This window comes from Littorina saxatilis, linkage group LG15, assembly GCF_037325665.1.
Source record: "Littorina saxatilis isolate snail1 linkage group LG15, US_GU_Lsax_2.0, whole genome shotgun sequence".
Classification (NCBI taxonomy): domain Eukaryota; kingdom Metazoa; phylum Mollusca; class Gastropoda; order Littorinimorpha; family Littorinidae; genus Littorina; species Littorina saxatilis.
Window position 1 is genome coordinate 37,976,153 of NC_090259.1, and position 20,726 is coordinate 37,996,878.

The following is a 20,726-nucleotide window of genomic DNA, read 5'->3' on the forward strand; positions in this document are numbered from 1 at the left end:
CTCTCTCTCTCTCTCTCTCTCTCTCTCTCTCTCTCTCTAAAAATGTGAATCTTGAATCTCTCCCACAAATCAAACATCTGAAAGCATAAGCTCTTTAGCATAAACACCCGCCCACCCCTGCCAGTAACTTCGTCATAGGTGACGAATCTACCGTGTGACGAACTTACTGGTAGCCGCACACACACACATTTACATTTTGCCATACGCGATTAAAAGTTTTGTTCGCCGCGCTAGAAACTTGAGAAGGGACCGACGGCAATGCTTAAAATGTGTCAATTACAATCTTAGCTGAATTAATGTGACAAATATGTACAAAAGTAAAATAAAATAAAAATCCTGTCCATTTTTTTTTTAAATAATGCGTCCCGGCAATTATTTCAAGTTGACATGAAGTTATTGAGACTGAAAAAGCTTCCGCGGCTGCAATGGTTGCGGTACTTTAAAATTCGAAATGGCGTAATTGGCTTAGCCATCAAGTCAGTTATTGCAACAAATTTCGAACCCAAATTAAAGTGTCATTTCATTAAAACTTTATAATCCAGTCACAAGGCCGTCAAGTTTACTAACGATCGCCGTTTGGATTTCACTATTCAATCATACAGGGATAATAACTAGATCATCGTTATTTTGCATACAATTAAACAATGGAATCGAAAGTGGTCACAAGTTCATCTGCTCTTAAAACAACCAAACAACATATGACAACAGCCTTAAAAAACTAAGATAAGAACAATCATCAAACAAACAAAAACACGTGACCGCCGGCAAATAATTATGGTCGTAAACATGATATTCTGAAAGTTGCAAGTGCTAAACTGAGGCTTTTCCTATACTCATAACTGAGGTCTTCTTGGTCCGTGTCTGGAGCAGAAGAGTGACAATGCCGTTAAAACTTATTTAATATGCAGGTAATAATAGGAGCGAACGGTACTGGTGACACTTTTGGTTCGCATTCTCAATTGGTGCGTTACTTGAAAAGCATGTTGAGCGCGCACCAAAAGTACAGTTTGCTTTAGTCTGGCGTCTATGTAAACTGTGTGTTCCAAAATGTTAGAACTGCTTTTTTCGTGAGAGATTTAAATCGTTCTGTTAACCGGCGTTTGAGGCAGACTGTGAAGAAATATACTAGCATGGTTTCCACTGGTACACAGCTGTGGAGAATATATATAATCCATATGCTAATTGTTCAATGCATGTTGTTTCAGATCAAGCTGGTCAACCTGTTGTTGCATCACAGCCAGCAAAGCAGAGTCTACAACCATCAGCAAGACATCAAAACTGTGCTTCTATGTTTAGTGGTTAGTTATGGTCATTTGACTTATACATTTTAGTGCATATATATGCCAACTATATCCTAAGTACAAGGTATGACCCTGTTAGCAATGCCTGAATGTTTGACTATCTTTTTTCAAATAAGAAAAGTCTGCCAAGTCACTGGCAAGTTGTAGCGAGTCGAGCAGTTCTCAACTCAGTTTTCAAGTTACTGCTAAATTTGTCTTTAGAAACTTTTTGAGGCCATTTATATAGCAGACTTTCAGCAGACTTGGCCCCCAGCAACTCAAGAACAAGTTAAAAATGGGCGAAAAGTTGGTTAAAAGTCTGCAAAGCTAACAACACAAACCCATCAATTATATGGCACGAGAGACTGGTTTAGATCTTTTTTGCCTTTAGATTAGTGCTGTTGGTGTAGAATCACCAAATATGTTTGTTTTTCTCAGGGAAACATAAATGAGACCTGACGCATAATCCTTGTTGGTTTTTAGGTTGGGTTGCCTGCTGAGCAGTCCCCCACTGAGGATTTGACTATTCCGCATGCGGATAAAGGTGATTATTTATTTTCAGTCAGGTAGTCTACTGTTACGATGGTTACCAAGACTTTTTTCTATTCAGCTAGGGAGTGTTGTTGCGTTTGTGCTTTCTGTGTGATTGCTGCTTCCAGGGGTCATGTACTTAAACGGTGCTGAACTGGTTTGAAGATGTGTTATTGACAAAAAGCCTGATTGCTTGACATTAGGAATAAATCTCTACAAATTTAACCCTTCGTGCAGTTCAGCCCAGAGCCCTAGCTTTGATTGGTTAAAATGTCAAACAAATCAAACACCGTTTCCCACCCAGTTGGGCACTTTACTTTTGGTGCAATTCTTTTTCAAGTTTTGTGTCTGATTTAATCACATGTTAAAATCACTCTCTTACACAGCATTATGCAATGGGAATGTAAGACAGTTAGATGCATGGAAGTAGTAAAATCTGTTGATTTTCTTACTGTGAGAACGATCTTGTGGACACAATATCTCTGACAAGAGATTTTGATGTAATAAGCATCATTCCCCTTGGACACATACAAAATTGCTAAGTCAAAATTGTTTGCATGTTCACTTTTGACTCGCCTGCCTGAATAACCTGTGTCTGTTCGGCCGGCCGTGAACAAAAAACTTAACTACAACTGTATGAGGTTATCTCGGATGTTTTTCAAGCTAGATTTTGCACACTTTTAGGGTTTGATCTTCAGTAATGACCTCACTTTCTACCCCACCTATGTTGACAAAGTTTTTTTTATAGCCGAGACCAGCCTGAGCGGATATATCCGTACCTGGTCATATAGAGCCATATGAGTGGGTACGGATATATCCCTACCTGGGAGACAATGAGTTAAACCTCGTCAAATATTGGGGCCACAGCGGGGTTATAGAAATTACACGTTGAGGTTATCTCAGATGGTTTTAAAGTTATACTTTTAAAACTGTCCACACTTGTAGGGTTTGATTATATCCCACCTTGACCTAAGATTGATTGGCCCTCGTCAAGTTTTGAGGACACTGGGGTTATTTTTGATTCATAAAACATATCAGGCGTCTTTGAAGCTAGAGTTTTCAAATTTCAAGGGTTTAATAATCTGCCATCATGACCCTAATTTGGTTGACCCCATCTCCCCCCCCCCTTCCCCCTTTTGCAAAAGTTGGCATCACAGGGGGGGGGGGGGGGGGGGGTTATGTTCATGAAAAGTTAAAAATGGGGTTATTTCAGATGTCCTGAGAGCAAAACCCGCATAATGTCACACAATTTCAAAATGAAGAGTATGTTGCGTATTATGCTAGTGATGGTTGTGGAAACAAGTGTTTACCTCACTATCACAGACATTGACAGATGCTTGTTTGAAAGAATGATAACTCAACTTGATCACATTCTAAAAGTAGAGCCTGGATGCTCTCAGCAAAATGGTTTATTTGGAGTAACTGTAGTAAATCTAAAAAGAAGTAACTTCTGAAAACAATGCAACTTACCATATCAGCCTGGGTGTTGATTATGTGCATGTACCGGTATGCATGTCGGGGAATTAGCTTGACCCACATGGAAAAAAACCCAACTGTATCTGAGGTAGTGGGCAACGACTATTTTTTGAGGGGGGATTGTACTTTAAATCAAGATTTCTAACTTGATTCTGTTTCCAGATGCTGATTCTGAACTCGATGCTCAATTTGAATACTCTGACGTTTCTGATGATGACAACAAAGTCCCTCTCAACGTGACAGGTAGGTCCTATGCACAACTAAGCAGGCAGCTACCCTGCGATTTAAGTGGGAATTTCAGTATGGCAATAGCACACAATATTTCTTGTCTATTTTTTTCAAAGAAACTAGTTTCTGTGTGTGTTGTTTTGCTTGAATAATTGGATATCTACCATATATAGTACTTTCAGGACTGTAAGGTGCTACTGTTTTCCCCAATTTGGACCCCTGTGCCTTATTCAGTTTTTGATCTCTTTACCTAGTGTATGGCCAAAGAAGGGAACACTTGTATGCACATCCCTTTACAAAGACACGCAAGCAACATTCTCTCTCTAGTGATATGCATTGTCTATGAACTAGGGAAGGCAGCTGGTCTCACCTCAAAATGTCAGTTACAGAAAGATTCAGTTAAATGCACAGCATTGTGCTTTAAATTTAGATATCTGACTTGATTTTTGTTTTCAGATGATGATTCTGATGATACAGTTGAAGATGTCCACGACTTCCACTTTTTGGATGATTGCGCCGAAGACTCTACCAACGTGACAGGTAGGTCCTATGCCCCACAAAACAAGCAGCTACCTTGCAATCTAGGAGGGAATTCTGCATGGTAATGGGAGGCAGAACCAAAGTTTGGGTGGTTAATGGATTGGGAAACAAAAACTGAATTGTTAGTGGTTGCCATCATGGCCACATATTTCTCTATCTGTTTCTTGTTTCACTTCATGTGTTGTAGTGGCACAGAGACATGTTTACCATCTTACGTCTCATGAGAGCATCAGTATTCTAAGCAGATGATGAAGGTACAGTGTACTGGTCTGTTTCCTCAATCCAAAATAATTTTTTCTTTGATGAGTGATTCTGAAACATTTGCACTTTTTTTTTCAAGTTTTGCTGCGGAAGAAGGAAAGAAAAATTTGGCGGAAAGAGAGTATCCTTTTTCAAGAGAATTACTACTGCTCCCCCACATACTCGATGCCTTACCCTGGTAGCTAAAACACACACAGACAACCAGGCATGTACTCAACAGTCTCTGGTACAGGGCATTGTCTGCACAGCTGATTATATTGCCTGCAGGGACTTACTTTTTTTTGGAAATAACTCATGCCAAAAACATAGAGGCAAGCTTATTAAGCATGGCCAAGAGACGCAATGCTGCTGATTGGGTAAGACCTGCCATCTGAGCTGTTGGGCCCCAAGAGTGCAGACGTGTACGTGAGCAAGAAACATGTACGGCGGCTCCCATTAGTCTGATTAGAAAACAACTGCATCAAAGCAAAAATCTTCATTTAGCAAGTTTTTCCATTTCTATGTCAGAGGGGCTTTATTGATCCCATATCTTGACTGTGTTTTACGCCTTGTCTTCGGCTGAGTGTAACGTACTCGTTCTCATCAAATAAGAACCGTTTTGCTACACATAAAGCACAGCCAATGCACAGATGATTTGAAAGCACTTTGCAATTAGTTTGTAATTACTTGTATAACAGGTTTTTCATTTCATGCATCTCAAATGAGTGTCTGAAATTAAAGGAGCGTCTGAAATGTAATATATTTAGTATAAGTTATTTATAAAATGCTGACTGTTAGCAAATGATAACAGACATATTAAGAATGGATATCAACAGGAGCCGGCAGAAATATAACCAGGCCAACTATCATGCCTGCATGTCCAAACCACAAATCTGGTTCTCTTTGAAGAGCAGAATTTATTGAATTTAATGTATGTATCCTCACAGGAGCCCAGACAAGTGCTGAAAACCCCGAAGGAGCAAGTGTTACCTCTTCCCCCGACCCAGCGTCTGAGACATCTGAGTGTAAGTCAGTTTATTGTTACTTTCACATGAAAGATAATGGTGTACTATGTAAGGAGCCGTTTTCTTTGGCAAATTGGATCTCTAAAACCCTTCGGGCAGATTTGATGTGGAGAAACATGTACTACCCACAGAGCTGCCAACTGCTAAAATTTTGACGTAGAATGCTACGATTTTGCTGTAATTGTTACGCTAAACTCTACGCTACGTTCAAACACAAAATGACAGGCATGCAAAATGTTCAATCATCGCTCGACAATCAACAATGAACATAGCACAAGTAGCCGAGTACCAATGGTTGCGAACCAGTCTGTTATGACTGATTGAGGTTGTCCACGTGACTTGATTTGCCAATCGTGAATTTCGTTGCAAGCATTTGCCTTTCCGGTGTCTCTCTGGGCCAATTGCGAATTTGATTAGAATGCACGATGCACTTGTAAAGTCATACTGTATTAGGGCTTCTGATATTTTACCAGGTAAGGGAACAATTTTGCTAGCCAATGCAACTACAGGCTTTTAACCAAAAGTATGACGTCTTACTGGCACCAAAACAATACATTCGTAATTGACCTGTGAAAGTGACTAATTTTCACGCAAAAATTAAATTAAACGTTTTAATTACTCATTTTCACATGTTAATTACTATTTTAAGTGTTAATGTCTAATTTTCAGTTTTGGCTCGCCTCCTGATGGCTTACTAGCGTCAAAACAAAAATTTCATGCGTTAATTACTAATTTTCATGTGCCTTGTGACTGTGGAGGTTCAATGCGCATGCGCGACTGTTACACCGGCCAGAGCGAAAATCCTTCGATTCAATACTTTTCTGGCCCATAGTTCTTTAATCCGATGCAAATTAACAATAAGTGCTGAACGCATGTGTAGATAACAGTGACATACAACTGTGTGTCCGACAACTTGTTGAATAACGAATTCTATCGAAAGACATTTGTGAAAGTGTGTTAGCCTAGACCGAACAGATCAGTCTGCTAGTGGTCGGACCTTTAGCACAAGTCCGGCCACACGCCATTTTTCCTCTCTCGATTCGAACATTTTCGGATCAATTGTCTTTCACTAATACACTACAAAGCAGATGTATGAGTGTAGTAGTGGAAATGAATATGAGGCACACCTGTCTGCCTGACAACTTGTCGAATAAGGAATTATATTGAAAGATATGTGAAAGTGTATGACCACAGCTGATCAAAGGTCCGTCTGCTAAAAGCAGCTTCAATTAGAAAGTTTTTGGGGTCTATTATTTTTTTTAAGTTACCCAAAAACAACGTTAAGGAAAGCGCTATTGCAGAAAACTGACATGCATCTTCCCTACGGATAACTTGCTCGATAAGGCCTTCTATTAAAAGATATTTCAGAAATATTGTGAGAGTGATGTTTGGCGGAGGTTGTAGCCTCTCAGAGACTCTTAAAGTCTGACTACTGTGACCGAAAACGAGGCAAAATTAAAAATAAGTAATTAACACTGTTATTTACTAATTTTCACGTGAAAATGGTAACCTTAGGTTTTGGCACTAGTAAGCCGTCATACAAAACCGTTTTGGTGTTCATATCTTTTTGGTTTGTTTGTTTGTTTGCCGACCACGAAGGGCCATATCAGGGCGGTGCTGCTTTGACATATAACGTGCGCCACACACAAGACAGAAGTCGCAGCACAGGCTTCATGTCTCACCCAGTCACATTATTCTGACACCGGACCAACCAGTCCTAGCACTAACCCCATAATGCCAGATGCCAGGCGGAGCAGCCACTAGATTGCCAATTTTAAAATCTTAGGTATGACCCAGCCGGGGTTCAAACCCACGACCTCCCGATCACGGGCCTTGGTCAATAAATATGAAACAAAAGACGATATGCTCCCCCTCGGACCGACAAAGAAGCTGGTCTGTCAACAACCCATCAAACATCTTATAATGTCCTCTTGCATGTATAGAACATTTGTGTATTCTTTGAATTAATATTTCAGGTGTGCTGAAGCTCTTCAAGGAGCTGAAATTAAAGCTTGCCAAACTGGTCAAGACGCATCCCAATTTCAACATCTGATGGCCACCAGTTGGGGGATGGATGTGGGACACCGCGCGGCACTGCAACTCAAGGAGACAAAAATCACGAAAACGGCAGAGATCCCACTAACATCTGACATTCGAATTTTGTGTGAAAGTTTGAGGGAGAAAATCAAGAGTTTGACAAAAGTAAGTTGTGCTACTTGTTTGTAAGTTGTGGTAAACAAGTGTTGTGGTGGTTGAGGATGGGGGTAGGGAGAGGATGTTGTGGTGGCAAGTTGAATGTGTAGGGTGTTCTTAATCTTAATATTGGACAATAAATGGTCTCAAATGGGTTAATAGTGGGTCAATATATATTTCTTGAATGTGTTTTATAAAGCTCACGCAGCAAAATAATTAGTTTATCCTGGCTCTGGTGTGCATGATTTTGGAAAAAGGGTGTCACTTACTCACACTTCATAACATACAGACCAGAGTTACAGCGCTGAAAGTTGCAAGTATTTACTTGCCATGGCAAGTGCAAACATGTTACTGGCGAGTAGAAATGGTAATCTACTTGTCAAATGTGAGTAAATGCTGAATCAAATTGTTGATTTGGTCAGTAAAGTTTGTTCTCTGGCTTGTACATTTTTAAAAGTGCACTATTTTTTGGACTTTCAGGGCTTTGAGTAACTTCCACCTTGATGTCTGAAACATTATTTAATTCTGGATTGTGCCCCAAATAAAAAATAAAATTCTAAATGTAAAGATAACATGAAGTTTCAGCCAAATCAAAAACAAATCGGCGATTGGGTGAAGGGCTGATCCAAACGACACCCCTGACTACTATTCATGATTTTATGTATTTTGAAAGGGATCATGTCATTTTGCTGATTGATTGTGTTGTTTTTTTCTTCCAAGAAAATCAAAACGGGAGCATCAGCGGAATTGTGGAGAAGACTTGCGGAGGTTGTTCTGGCATACATCATCATTTTCAACAGAAGATGACCGACAGAGGTTAGTATACAAGGCTGTTCCACTTTATCAGTGAAAAACCAAATTTCCACTCTGTAAACTGCCTTTAGAATAATTTTTCATCACAAAAGCGATCTTTGGAATTTCCTGACGTAGTGCCGAAGAATTCATGCATCAACTTACGTCAAGTGTTCGACGTCATCACTTCGCATACCTTATGGCCTTGGTATTTCGTTGTCCTTCATATTTTCTACTTGTAAAATGACCCACAAAGCTAACCGAGACTAGTTGAAGCTGTATCAATGTGCCTTGCCAGCAGGTTGTTAATTACCAGTAATTTTTAATGAGTTGGGGCATTCTAACCAATCACAGGATCTGTTTCATTAAAACGTCAACTTGATTGAATTACAATTATGATTCCTGTTGAAAAAAAAAGGAATTTCCTTTTAAAATGTGGTGGATATTGATAAGTATGTCAGTGGGAGGAGGCTGGAGGTTGTGCCAGTTTAAATATGTCAAATAATTTTAGGTTTGAAGTAAATTATGGTCACATAAGTTCTCTTTAACATTATTTTATGAAGCTGAAACAGCTTTTTTTTCCCTTCCTCTAAAAGGTAAGATGGTTCAGGAAGGTGACAAAATGGAAGAGCGCTGGTTCTGTGCGATGCTTAGTTCTCGAGATAGGTGTGACCACATCAACACAGTGGCCTAGTGGTAAGGCGTTCGCCCAGTGAGCGGGAGGTCGTAGGTTCGAACCCCAGCTGGGTCATACCTAAGACTTTAAAATTGAAGTGGCTGCTCCGCATGGCATCTGGCATTATGGGTTTAGTGCTAGCCCGGTTGGTCCGGTGTCAGAATAATGTGACTGGAAGAGACAAGAAGCCTGTGCTGCGACTTATGTCTTGTGTGTGGTGCAACGTTAAATGTCAAAGCAGCACCACCCTGATATAACCCTTCGTGGTCGACTGGGCGTTAAGCAAACAAACAAACATTAACAACAATGTATATTTGCGTTATCAAAGATCTTTCCTATTCAAATCAGTGTCATTGCCCAGTTCTGTGTGCTATGGTTGTTTGACTTACTTGACAAGTTGAGATAAAGAATTACATTTTATTTTTGAGAAGCAAAGAAAGCGTAGAGAAGTATGTTTCTGTCCTGCAAGACTTTATGACCAATGACTTTTCCCTTGGAAAAATATGAAGATGTCTGCTTTTCGTCTGCTTTAAAGGTTGGGAGATTTTACAGCGCACACGGCAAAATGCAAGTTGTGTTGGACAAGAATGTTGTTATTCTTCTTTCTTCGATGAACCTTAGATTTGTTCTTGGCCATATTTTCGAGCTGTGCATTATTATATTACGAGAAAAACAGGTTTAAACACATTCATTAAGGAACGATGATCATTTGCTCTGGAACTGCAATGCAGTTTGCTAAAACAAAAAAATCTGGCTCAGTATACGGGAACAGGCTAGTAGTGTCATATTTTTTTTAATGGGTTTGGAAGAACTGCTCCTAATTTACATAGCACTCCGGCCCTGTTTTTTTTTGTCACCCCCAAAACCGTTATTTGTTTTGGGCAGCATTAACAGGGGCAACGAAGGCGAGTTGTGTGCAAGCATTTGCTTTTCTTGTTTTCTGATCAAACTATAGCTGTTTACCATCTAGGTTTTAGCACTGAGAAACTATTGCTTAACTTTTCACATTAGCATGCTTTGTAGAGACAGGCCAAACCTTACTACATATTGACTGCTTTTCAGTGTTGCTGCCTTAGTTTCTGTCTCAAATCTTGACTAGATATTATTTTGATAACGTTTCATATGATATGCTTTTTGACTCACATGCGAAGCAAAAGTGAGTCTATGTACTAACCCGAGTCGTCCGTCCGTCTGTCCGTCCGTCCGTCCGGACGTCCGGACGTCCGGAAAACTTTAACGTTGGATATTTCTTGGACACTATTCAGTCTATCAGTACCAAATTTGGCAAGATGGTGTATGATGACAAGGCCCCAAAAAACATACATAGCATCTTGACCTTGCTTCAAGGTCAAGGTCGCAGGGGCCATAAATGTTGTCTAAAAAACAGCTATTTTTCACATTTTTCACATTTTCTCTGAAGTTTTTGAGATTCAATACCTCACCTATATATGATATATAGGGCAAAGTAAGCCCCATCTTTTGATACCAGTTTGGTTTACCTTGCTTCAAGGTCAAGGTCACAGGAGCTCTTCAAAGTTGGATTGTATACATATTTTGAAGTGACCTTGACCCTGAACTATGGAAGATAACTGTTTCAAACTTAAAAATTATGTGGGGCACATGTTATGCTTTCATCATGAGACACATTTGGTCACATATGATCAAGGTCAAGGTCACTTTGACCCTTATGAAATGTGACCAAAATAAGGTAGTGAACCACTAAAAGTGACCATATCTCATGGTAGAAAGAGCCAATAAGCACCATTGTACTTCCTATGTCTTGAATTAACAGCTTTGTGTTGCATGACCTTGGGTCAAGGTCACATGTATTTGGAAAAATGTGTAAAGCAGTTCTTAGTGTATGATGTCATTGCTAGGTTTAGTTATTTGACCTTGACCCTGAAGGTCAAGGTCATGTAAAGGTCAAGGTCAAGCATGTGAGTCGTATGGGCTTTGCCCTTCTTGTTTTTTATAGGCTGCAACTATGACGCTGAAAGACTTAGAACAAATTCACCAAGGCATGGACAGCCACACTAAAGAACTTCGGCTGACACAGGGGGAAGAACGTGTGCTGACAACCCATGCCAGGGTTATGCTGCGCGGGAAAAGGTCACGCCCTCTGCCAGTGATCCTGACACCTGAAGTCCAGGAAGCCGTGCACAGCCTTGTTGACTTTCGTCAAGCAGGAATGGTTGCATCGAGTAACCCTTTTGTGTTTGCCTTAAACAGCAAGGTAATAATAGTGCATGGCATTCAATTAGAACCTTTTCTTTCTCATTTTGTTTTGTTGGGAGGGGGAGGGGGGGTAAATAACATACAAATAGACAAATTAGTGCAATTTGCACTACATGACACCTGAAGAACATGGGAAAATATATATCAATAAGCAAGGGATAACATAGTAGGCTATAGAGCTTCATAGGTAAGCACGCTTTTCCTATTCTTTTTAACTTTCTGAGCATTTAATCCAAACATGACGTGTGTATGTTTTTTTGAATAACAGAATGATAAAATATAAGATGAAATCATATTTGGATCGATAGCAGATTTGTTTAATTTTAATTACATTTTTCAGATTTTAAGCCTCCAAAATTTCAATCAATTTGATCAAAAGAAAAATCAGGGCGTGACAGAACCTGCATTAACTTTCACTAAAATGCGGATATTACATTATCAAAGACACTTATTAAAAAAGATTTTTTTTATCTGGGGATATTATCTGGCAGAACTTATATGGACAGTTTCATGAAGATCAGCCCCACATTTTCCTCGGAATGCATCTACACACACACACCTACACACACATAGCTGCCAACTGCTATGCTTTTGGCGTAGCATGCTATGTTTTAAGAGCAATTTCTACTCGAATCTAACGATTGCTATGCTGAAACAAATAATGACAAGCATGCAACAGTGCCCTCATTTTGCGAGATACTGATTTCTGCCTTCCACTCTGTGTGGCTGTCACAAAATGGGTAATCGTCTATACTGAAAGGTATAACAAAATGGCTTGACCTTATTTTAAACGGGTTCCTTACTCCTCTGTAATTTAGTACCTTCTTTTGTAGGGTTCAAATGGCTACATCAGAGGATCGGATGCCCTTCGTGTAACAGTGGACGAAGTAGCCGAGAAAATACAACACCCGGAAAGGCTACGCAGCACCAACCTCCATAAAGAAATCGCAACAACAGCCCAAGTGTTGGGACTAAATGACCAGGACTTCGAGGTCTTGTGCCGATGGATGGGCCACACAGAGGCGGTCCACCTTCGGCACTACCGACAAAATTTCCAGGGTCATCAGGTGACGCGGATGGCTCCTCTTCTATTTGCAATGGAAGAGGGGTCAGTCCCTCAACAGAAGGGAACAGCCCTGAAGGACATGACCTTCAGCCGAAACATTGGTAGGTACTCCTTATAATAAAAACTTGACCAAAAGAGTTATTGCAACCGATTTCACACCCAAATTAAAGCACTAATTCATGTGTATAGAACAGCACAATGATTGGGATTTTGAATGTTGCTTTCTTTAAAAGTTATGAGGCTTTATCTTCTGAGCCGAAAAAAAATATTGGTCCCTTTCATTTCGTGTTAAGCGATCTCGACTGTAATTAAATACAGTCTTATTCTCTTAGACATCGACATATATACAAATGATCTTCATTGCTTTTAAATGCTTGATTAGACGTAAGACAAACAAGTATGGCCGGGAGGGAGGTTGTTTACATGATGGGAGCAACAGTTTGTTTACAAAACATCTCAAAAGTTTGATATTCACGGATTTGAAACCTGTCAGTTTGTCTTTTGTGTCAAATTCACAGTCTTCGGTCTTACTGTGTTTGACTTTTATTATTATTTTTTTTCTTAAGAGTCGCAATACCTGAATGAGCGAGCTATTGCGATGGAGGAGGAGGTGGGAGGTTCAGTGTTTACATTTTCAACCGCACTGTGTTTATGAGGCTCAGGATTTTTTTTCGCAGTCCTTTTTCGTTTTGCAAAGTTTGGCTTGAAACCATAGCACACATCAGCCAATCAAAAAAAGGTCACCTATGTTTGGGTCATACCCCAAAACACTCATAGTGAAAAATGTTTTGCCAATTCCCATGGGGATTCCTTACCTTAAAAGAATCTCTTTTTTTTTTTACAAAATATGGTGGGTGTTGATTTTATCAGGCTAGTCACTGAGTGAGGTTTGTGGAATCCTCCTTTTAAGACCTACAAAACCCTGAGAACATCAGGTCTTAAAATGGGGTAAACTTACAGCTCTAGGTTATTGACAGAATATAATAGAAAACATGGATTTGAAAATGTCTGATCGGGGGTTGGAGGTCTTAGGGAGGGAGTCTTCTATGGGGTAAGGTTGGGTTAGGGATGGGCGGGGGTTACAAAGGCCAGTCGTGTGTGCGCATTTACTTTTTGTTTAACTGTCATTTTCCACCATGTTTGTGTTATTCTGTTATTCATTATAAATATTCATATTTCAGGTGACTCTGAAAGAAACAAAGACAACGAAGAAGGGGAAATCAGACAAGAGGAAGGTGGGTATTTATCTGAATCAGATAAAACAACGTGACTTCAATAATGTTTTAGATGACTAAACCTGCATTGCACAAAAATAGATTGATATCAAAGATGTATTAACATTACATCAGAAGTGTAAATGCTATCTTTTTAGTTTGATATGAATCAGTTTTATGATTGAACCAATTTGCCCTCAAACAAATTTGAACATACACATCGTTGTTTTTCTTTTTGTTCAAAGCTAACCAAACCCCAAAAGGCCAGAATTAATACTTGTTACATCTGCTGAACAGAACAGACTTAAGATTTGCATTTGGCACACACATTGTTTGTCCTGCTGTGATTTTTTTTATCAGTCTATTGATTCTCAGATCAGTCTTCTTTTTTTTAATGTCATGAAAGTAACAGTCATCAAAGTCAACAGTTAAAAGTATGCATGTATTAGCAGTGGTATTTATGTGATAGACATTGGTACCCTTTCTGGACCTTCTACAAAGTAGCTCAGTGAAGTGCAGTTTCTTTCTTTCTTTCTTTATTTGGTGTTAAACGTCGTTTTCAACCATTCAAGGTTATATCGCGACGGGGAAAGGGTGGGGAGATGGGATAGGGGAAAGGGGGGGAGATGGGATAGAGCCACTTGTCAATTGTTTCTTGTTCACAAAAGCACTAATCAAAAAATTGCTCCAGGGGTTTGCAACGTAGGACAATATATGACCTTACTGGGAGAATGCAAGTTTCCAGTACAAAGGACTTAACATTTCTTACATACTGCTTGACTAAAATCTTTACAAAAATTGACTATATTCTATACAAGAAACACTTAACAAGGGTAAAAGGAGAAACAGAAGCGTTAGTGGCCTCTTACGACATGCAGGGGCGGACCTAGTTGTGGATAAGGGGGGGGTTCCAAATTGGAGCAGGGGTCCAGAGGCCGCTTAGGCCCCGGTGGGGTCCAGGGGCAGAGCCCTGGTGGGGGGTCTGGGGGGCTATGCCCCCCAGATGCTGAAGGAATTTTATTTGTTTAGGTCAATCGGAGGCCTCTCCTGGAAGATAACAAGGTATCTATTCAGTAAATATTAAAAAAAAAAACCCAACCCCGGATGGGGGGGTTCCGGGCACCCAGGAAACCCCCCCCCCCCCCCCCCTAGGTCTGCCCCTGACATGCTGGGTAGCATCGGGTAAATTCTTTCTCGTCCCAACCAATATGGGACTCCCTCTAACCCGCGGGGGGTAGTGAAGTGCAGTTGATTTGGACATAAGAATATATAATTGCAATGAAGTGATATGAAGAAGATGCATGGCCAAACTTTAAAAAAAACACTGATTTCATAACTCCTAAACATTTGTTTGATTTCGGAGTATGTATGTGTGGTTTCAATCTTCTGTTGTCAAAATGTTGTTCAAAGGCAATGTAAAATTGATATTGTAAAGTGAATAACTTTTGAATGACTTGATTAAGAATATTCCTCTGCCCAATTGTATTCTCAAAATCTAACACACTGGAATCTATCAAAAAATCTGGTCTTAAAAAGGAAGGAGTCTTAAAATAAATGTGTTCATTTATTGAGGTCTGAAAAATGAAAGTCTCACATGTTGAACATTTTTTTCTTCTACAGTTGATGATGCAGACCCAGTACCAGCAGTAGCAGGAAAATCCAACGAACGTATGTACTGCCTTGATAATAATAACAAATGGCCATGCATACTACTCGCACAATATGCACCCCCACCCCCCAAAAAAAACCACCACCATAATTAATTGGTATGTGTCCTGCAAGGAGCTAAACCAGATCATAAGTGGTCATGGAAAGCACTTGTGCACCATTGTGCCAGTACTGATTTTTAGACTACAATAGCTAGTTTTCTTATATACTAATTGCAAAAGATAGTACAGGGGTACCTGCGATTGACTTGCCAGAAGTGTCCTTAAATTGAAGGTGGCCTGTCATGTTGACGGGTAATTTTGGTAGGGATAATAGACAAATGGACAACAGAAAGCGTCAGCACACTCTGGTTCACGTAAACTATCAGTTTCTGAAAAGACATTGCCAGGTTTTTTACGCACAGTACAAACACCCTTTCATTTAAACACTCACCGCTTGCGAACATCCTAAGCACCCTCCGTAAAGAGCTAGCATTTTTTTAAATTTTATTTTTGCATGGCCTGCAGGATTGTCTAGTACCAAAATCAGACGCTTTTTGGCGCTAGTACTAAAATCTAAATAATAAATTATTGTAACACAAGCATTCATTAATCCTAAAAGATTTTTTTTTCACCAAAAAAAGATCAGTACAACTCGAAGTTTTGAAAAATTGACAAAAAGGGAGTCCGGAAGCATGTCACGCAAAGAAGTGTTTCCCGAAGCAGACGAATTTTTTGCATTGAACTTGCTTCTTTGAAGCCAAACTCCACCGATAAGTTTGTGTGACTCGCAGTCGTTGTTGCATTTTAGATTCAGAGTTATACAATAACGGTCTAATGCAGATAAAGCGAGTCGCATTGAAATCACAAACTGACGACTAGATTTGTGAAAAAAAAGAAGGGCAAAGCCCATACGACTCACATGCTTTACACATTTTTCCTTCCAAAATACATGTGACCTTGACCCAAGGTCAAGGTCATCCAAGGTCATGCAACACAAAGCTGTTAATTCAAGACATAGGAAGTACAATGGTGCTTATTGGCTCTTTCTACCATGAGATATGGTCACTTTTAGTGGTTCACTACCTTATTTTGGTCACATTTCATAAGGGTCAAAGTGACCTTGACCTTGATCATATGTGACCAAATGTGTCTCATGATGAAAGCATAACATGTGCCCCACATAATTTTTAAGTTTGAAACAGTTATCTTCCATAGTTCAGGGTCAAGGTCACTTCAAAATATGTATACAATCCAACTTTGAAGAGCTCCTGTGACCTTGACCTTGAAGCAAGGTAAACCAAACTGGTATCAAAAGATGGGGCTTACTTTGCCCTATATATCATATATAGGTGAGGTATTCAATCTCAAAAACTTCAGAGAAAATGGGAAAAATGTGAAAAATAGCTGTTTTTTACGCAACATTTATGGCCCCTGCGACCTTGACCTTGAAGCAAGGTCAAGATGCTATGTATGTTTTTTGGGGCCTTGTCATCATACACCATCTTGCCAAATTTGGTACTGATAGACTGAATAGTGTCCAAGAAATATCCAACGTTAAAGTTTTCCGGACGGACGGACGGACGTCCGGACGGACGGACGGACGGACGGACGGACGACTCGGGTGAGTACATAGACTCACTTTTGCTTCGCATGTGAGTCAAAAAGGAAAGTTGATCACACCCCGGGGTCCACGATGGCTCAGGCGTTAGATAAACCATGCAAAAATAAATTCATTGAAAATTGCTGGCTCTTTACGTAAGGCACCTCAGATATTCTCAAGCGGTGAGTGTTCAAACAAAAGGGTGTTTGTACTGTGTGTCTTTGATGGTTTGCGGGAGGCTTACTGTGCCTTAAAAGGGATGTGGTCTCTCATCGGAGAGGCCACACATTGCAGGTACAACTCCACACACTTTTTAACTTTGTGACTTTCATTGCCGTGCACTGATACACTGAGCACAAAAAAGTTAAGGATATTTTTTTCAGTGGTATACCCCAGATGTTAAACAGCAGTTATTTGGTCAGAAATATACGTGTATTTGAAAATCAGTCTTTCTTCTGCTCAAAAATGTGTTTCTGGAATCTGAGCAATATCTGGGTATGATGTCACTGGTCTGTGACCACATCTACTCTCAAAAATTGTGCTTTTTGATGGCTTGATTCACTTTCAACCGTTGAAACAGTGACTTAAACTGAATGATATTTTACATTTTTTACATTCGAAAGTTTATTTGGTGTCTTGCCTAATGATTCATACAAATTTCGTTCAAATCTGTCGCGCTGTCAGGCTGATCTAGTGTGTAAAACAGAGCGACCACAAAACTGAAAAACAGCAAAAAATCAATGGTTTTTATGGTGTTTTTGCTGGGTAGCTGCAGGCTCTCCAAATTTCACAGAACTTAACTTTTTGTGCTCAGTGCACATACAGCAGACTTGTGCTCTTCAATCTCTTTGTTTGTTTGTTTGCTTAATGCCCAGTCCACCACAAAGGGTTATGTATCGATTGGACATTGGATTTCCCTTCTTTGAGCCATGTGACGTCAGAGGCATACAAAACTTCATATTTTGGCGTTTCAGGTTGACCGAAACTTCAAAGGAACTACAAAACACACGTCATGTGCATGTGTGTGTGCTGTTCAATGTCAAAACAACAACAAAGTCAGTACATGACGTGTGTTTTATAGTTCCTTGGAAGTTTCGGTCAACCTGAAACGCCAAAATATGAAGCTTATGTGTTTGCTTGCATGTGTGTGTGTGCTCGTTCAATCGTTAAAACAACGACAAAGTCAGTACCTGAAAGGAATTCGATCGATACATAAATGTTATTTGCGTTTTTGACTAAAATATGATATTTTACACAGATCTCGACAGTCATTGTTCACCTCGACCGCTAGCGCGGTCTCGGAGAACAATGACTGTCTCGATCTGTGTAAAATGTCATATTTTGGTCAAAAACGCAAATAACGTATAATATCAGGGCGGTTGCTCTTCAGTGCAATGCACCATAAAAGAGGAGTCACACTACACAAATTCTAACCTGTCTTTGATGCAATTCATGGTCTCATTGATTTTTGGGTTGTTCTTGTTGATTATTTTATTTTATCATATTCGTTCCATTTCCTTGTATTAAATACACACCCCACAAACTAATATTTAAATCCAACCAACATGTTTGGTTTTTTTTTACCTTTCTAATGCCCTCCAGCAAGAAATAGTGGACAGCGAGCTTTTCTTGCTTCCAAATTTATATTAATGAGCTAATTTGTCAATGCTTTCAATGTGTGTGTGATTCAGAAGTCGTTAGGTAATCTGGCAGTCATTAAAACAAGGTAGGGGTCAAATTAAAAGTTGCCACAGCGCTCCAAAAACTCAATAATGTTTGTTGCGTTTTGACAAAACGTGATCCAGATTCACTGAAGGGGGCCGGGGACTGAAAATAACCATTTTTTCATCTGTTGGGAGTCGTTTAGCTCTGTTAGCTGTATCATTCTGTCTTTGAAGGCCTGGGAAATATGTATTTTTGTCAGTATTGTTTTATTTTTTGTATTTTGTACGTTATTTTCTCCATGGAAGGTGTGATTTTTGGGGTGCTCATTTTTTGTAGTCTTTAGCATGTACAACAAAGGCATTTTGAGGAACAGCTGTCAATTTCTGTTTCAGGGAACTACAGCAAGTTCTTGAGAGAAGAAGAGAAGGCCGTGACAAAGCTTTTTCAAGCTTCCATTTTGGGAGGAAAGCTTCCAGGAAAGAAACAAATTTAGTTGGGCATTGCAAGCAGCCAAATACTGGAAGGGAGATCCTGGACCCAAATTAAAGATAAAGTGGCATATGAAAAAAAAAAACCACCTGAAGCACATGTACTAAATTTAACTGTTACTTCCTACTGTAATATTAATTCCATTTCCCGCAGTTTCCTGTCACTTTGATGGAAGTTAAAAGAAATATTTTTGTCGACAAGCAAAGTGGTTCCCCCCCCAACACCCACCCGGTCATACACCTTTTTTTTTTTTTTCGTAAAGCACTTTGTTTTTGCTCCCACCCATGCAGTTGGAAAACCTTTTCAAATCTCTTGTGTTGTTTTTAACTTTTGCTCTAAAAATTTGGTATGACACAAATTTTGATTAATTAGAAAAAAAAACAGTAAACACCAAGTTACAAAGACTTTTGGGCCACGCCCTTCTTCAGTGAAATGAATGTAAGCAAACAATGACGTAAATATTTGATGTGAAAATTGATTCGGATTATCACTTGATTATGTTTCATGATTTTTTTTCTGGTTTACCTTGTTTCTTTTTGGTGTAAATATGTGGACGTCTGCACTGACAGATGTCATGACAGCTGTCCTTTGTATGAGATTTTCTGGGTTGTGGATAACTCCCATTGATCATGACTTTTGTATGGACCATTGTAACTGTATTTGCTCTGTCCAGTAGGAAAACGTTTTCAAGTCTTCTTGTGTTGTCTTCTTGTGTTGTTTTAAACTTTTGCTCTAAAAATGTGGTTCCCATTGAACACCTCAGTACAGATTATGGTTTGCAAAATATATGTTGCTTACTTGATTCTTGAGAATTGTGTTTGTTTTCGCTCCCCCCGCGGGTTAGGGGGAGTCCCATATTGGTTGGGACGAGAAAGAATTTACCCGATGCTCCCCAGCATGTCGTAAGAGGCCACTAACGGATTCTGTTTCTCCTTTTACCCTTGTTAAGTGTTTCTTGTATAGAATATAGTCAATTTTTGTAAAGATTTTAGTCAAGCAGTATGTAAGAAATGTTAAGTCCTTTGTACTGGAAACTTGCATTCTCCAGGTCCCAGTAAGGTAATATATTGTACTACGTTGCAAGCCCCGGGAGAAAATTTTTTATTAGTGCTTTTGTGAACAAGAAACAATTGACAAGTGGCTCTATCCCATCTCTCCCCTTCCCCCTCCGCGATATAACCTTCGTGGTTGAAAACGACGTAAAACACCAAATAAAGAAAGAAAGTTTGATTTCGCCAAGTGAGGGTGTGTGACTGTGGCTGTGAGTGTGTTTGTGACAGTAAATTCAACACTATGAGTGACAAAGAACTGACGACTGTGTGTGGCAGGGAATAGGACACTTTGTGTCATTCGCCTGTAAGTGTGATCAATATATTTTGTAACCATCAAAAACAATTTCCCCTGAAATCAACACATCAACCTTTGCCGGATGCCGCTTTTGACTACACACGCCCGACGATGCGGGTTTGTCTGAACCCATACATTTGAAAGAGGGTTTTTACCGTTTATTTCTCTAATGACGATGCGGGTTTGTCTGAACCCATACATTTGAAAGAGGGTTTTTACCGTTTATTTCTCTAACGACGGGATGGATTCAGGGAAACCCACAGCGCTACTTCAGTGGGTGCATCGAGTTTCTCCCTTCACCGACTTCTTGCAGGGGAGCGAGAGGGGGAGGGAGAGACTGAGAGAGACTGAGAGACTAAGAGAAAGAGAGAGAGAGAGAGAGAGAGAGAGAGAGACTAAGAAAGAGAGAGAGAGAGAGACTAAGAAAGAGAGAGAGAGAGACTAAGAAAGAGAGAGAGAGAGACTAAGAAAGAGAGAGAG

At 39.8% G+C, this 20,726-nt stretch overlaps 2 protein-coding genes across 3 annotated transcripts; both read left to right on the forward strand.

The window, feature by feature from the left end:
- The first annotated feature begins 1,015 nt into the window (after nucleotides 1–1,015).
- LOC138949263 (uncharacterized) lies at nucleotides 1,016–7,522 on the forward strand. 2 transcript variants are annotated; one of them, XM_070321050.1, is made up of 6 exons: nucleotides 1,016–1,298; nucleotides 1,764–1,824; nucleotides 3,450–3,530; nucleotides 3,972–4,055; nucleotides 5,243–5,320; nucleotides 7,297–7,522. In XM_070321050.1, the coding sequence occupies exons 1-6, from the start codon at nucleotides 1,131–1,133 to the stop codon at nucleotides 7,371–7,373; spliced, it is 549 nt and encodes a 182-aa protein (XP_070177151.1). In that variant the 5' UTR covers nucleotides 1,016–1,130; the 3' UTR covers nucleotides 7,374–7,522. The 2 variants fall into 2 exon arrangements, with proteins under 2 accessions (XP_070177151.1, XP_070177152.1); XM_070321051.1 differs by lacking the exon at nucleotides 5,243–5,320.
- LOC138949262 (uncharacterized) lies at nucleotides 7,379–20,129 on the forward strand. The gene is made up of 7 exons (XM_070321049.1): nucleotides 7,379–7,522; nucleotides 8,234–8,329; nucleotides 10,957–11,214; nucleotides 12,050–12,383; nucleotides 13,464–13,517; nucleotides 15,117–15,164; nucleotides 18,803–20,129. Exons 3-7 carry the CDS (start codon nucleotides 10,966–10,968, stop codon nucleotides 18,901–18,903), a joined length of 786 nt encoding a protein of 261 aa, XP_070177150.1. The 5' UTR covers nucleotides 7,379–7,522; nucleotides 8,234–8,329; nucleotides 10,957–10,965; the 3' UTR covers nucleotides 18,904–20,129.
- Nucleotides 20,130–20,726: the final 597 nt, after the last annotated feature.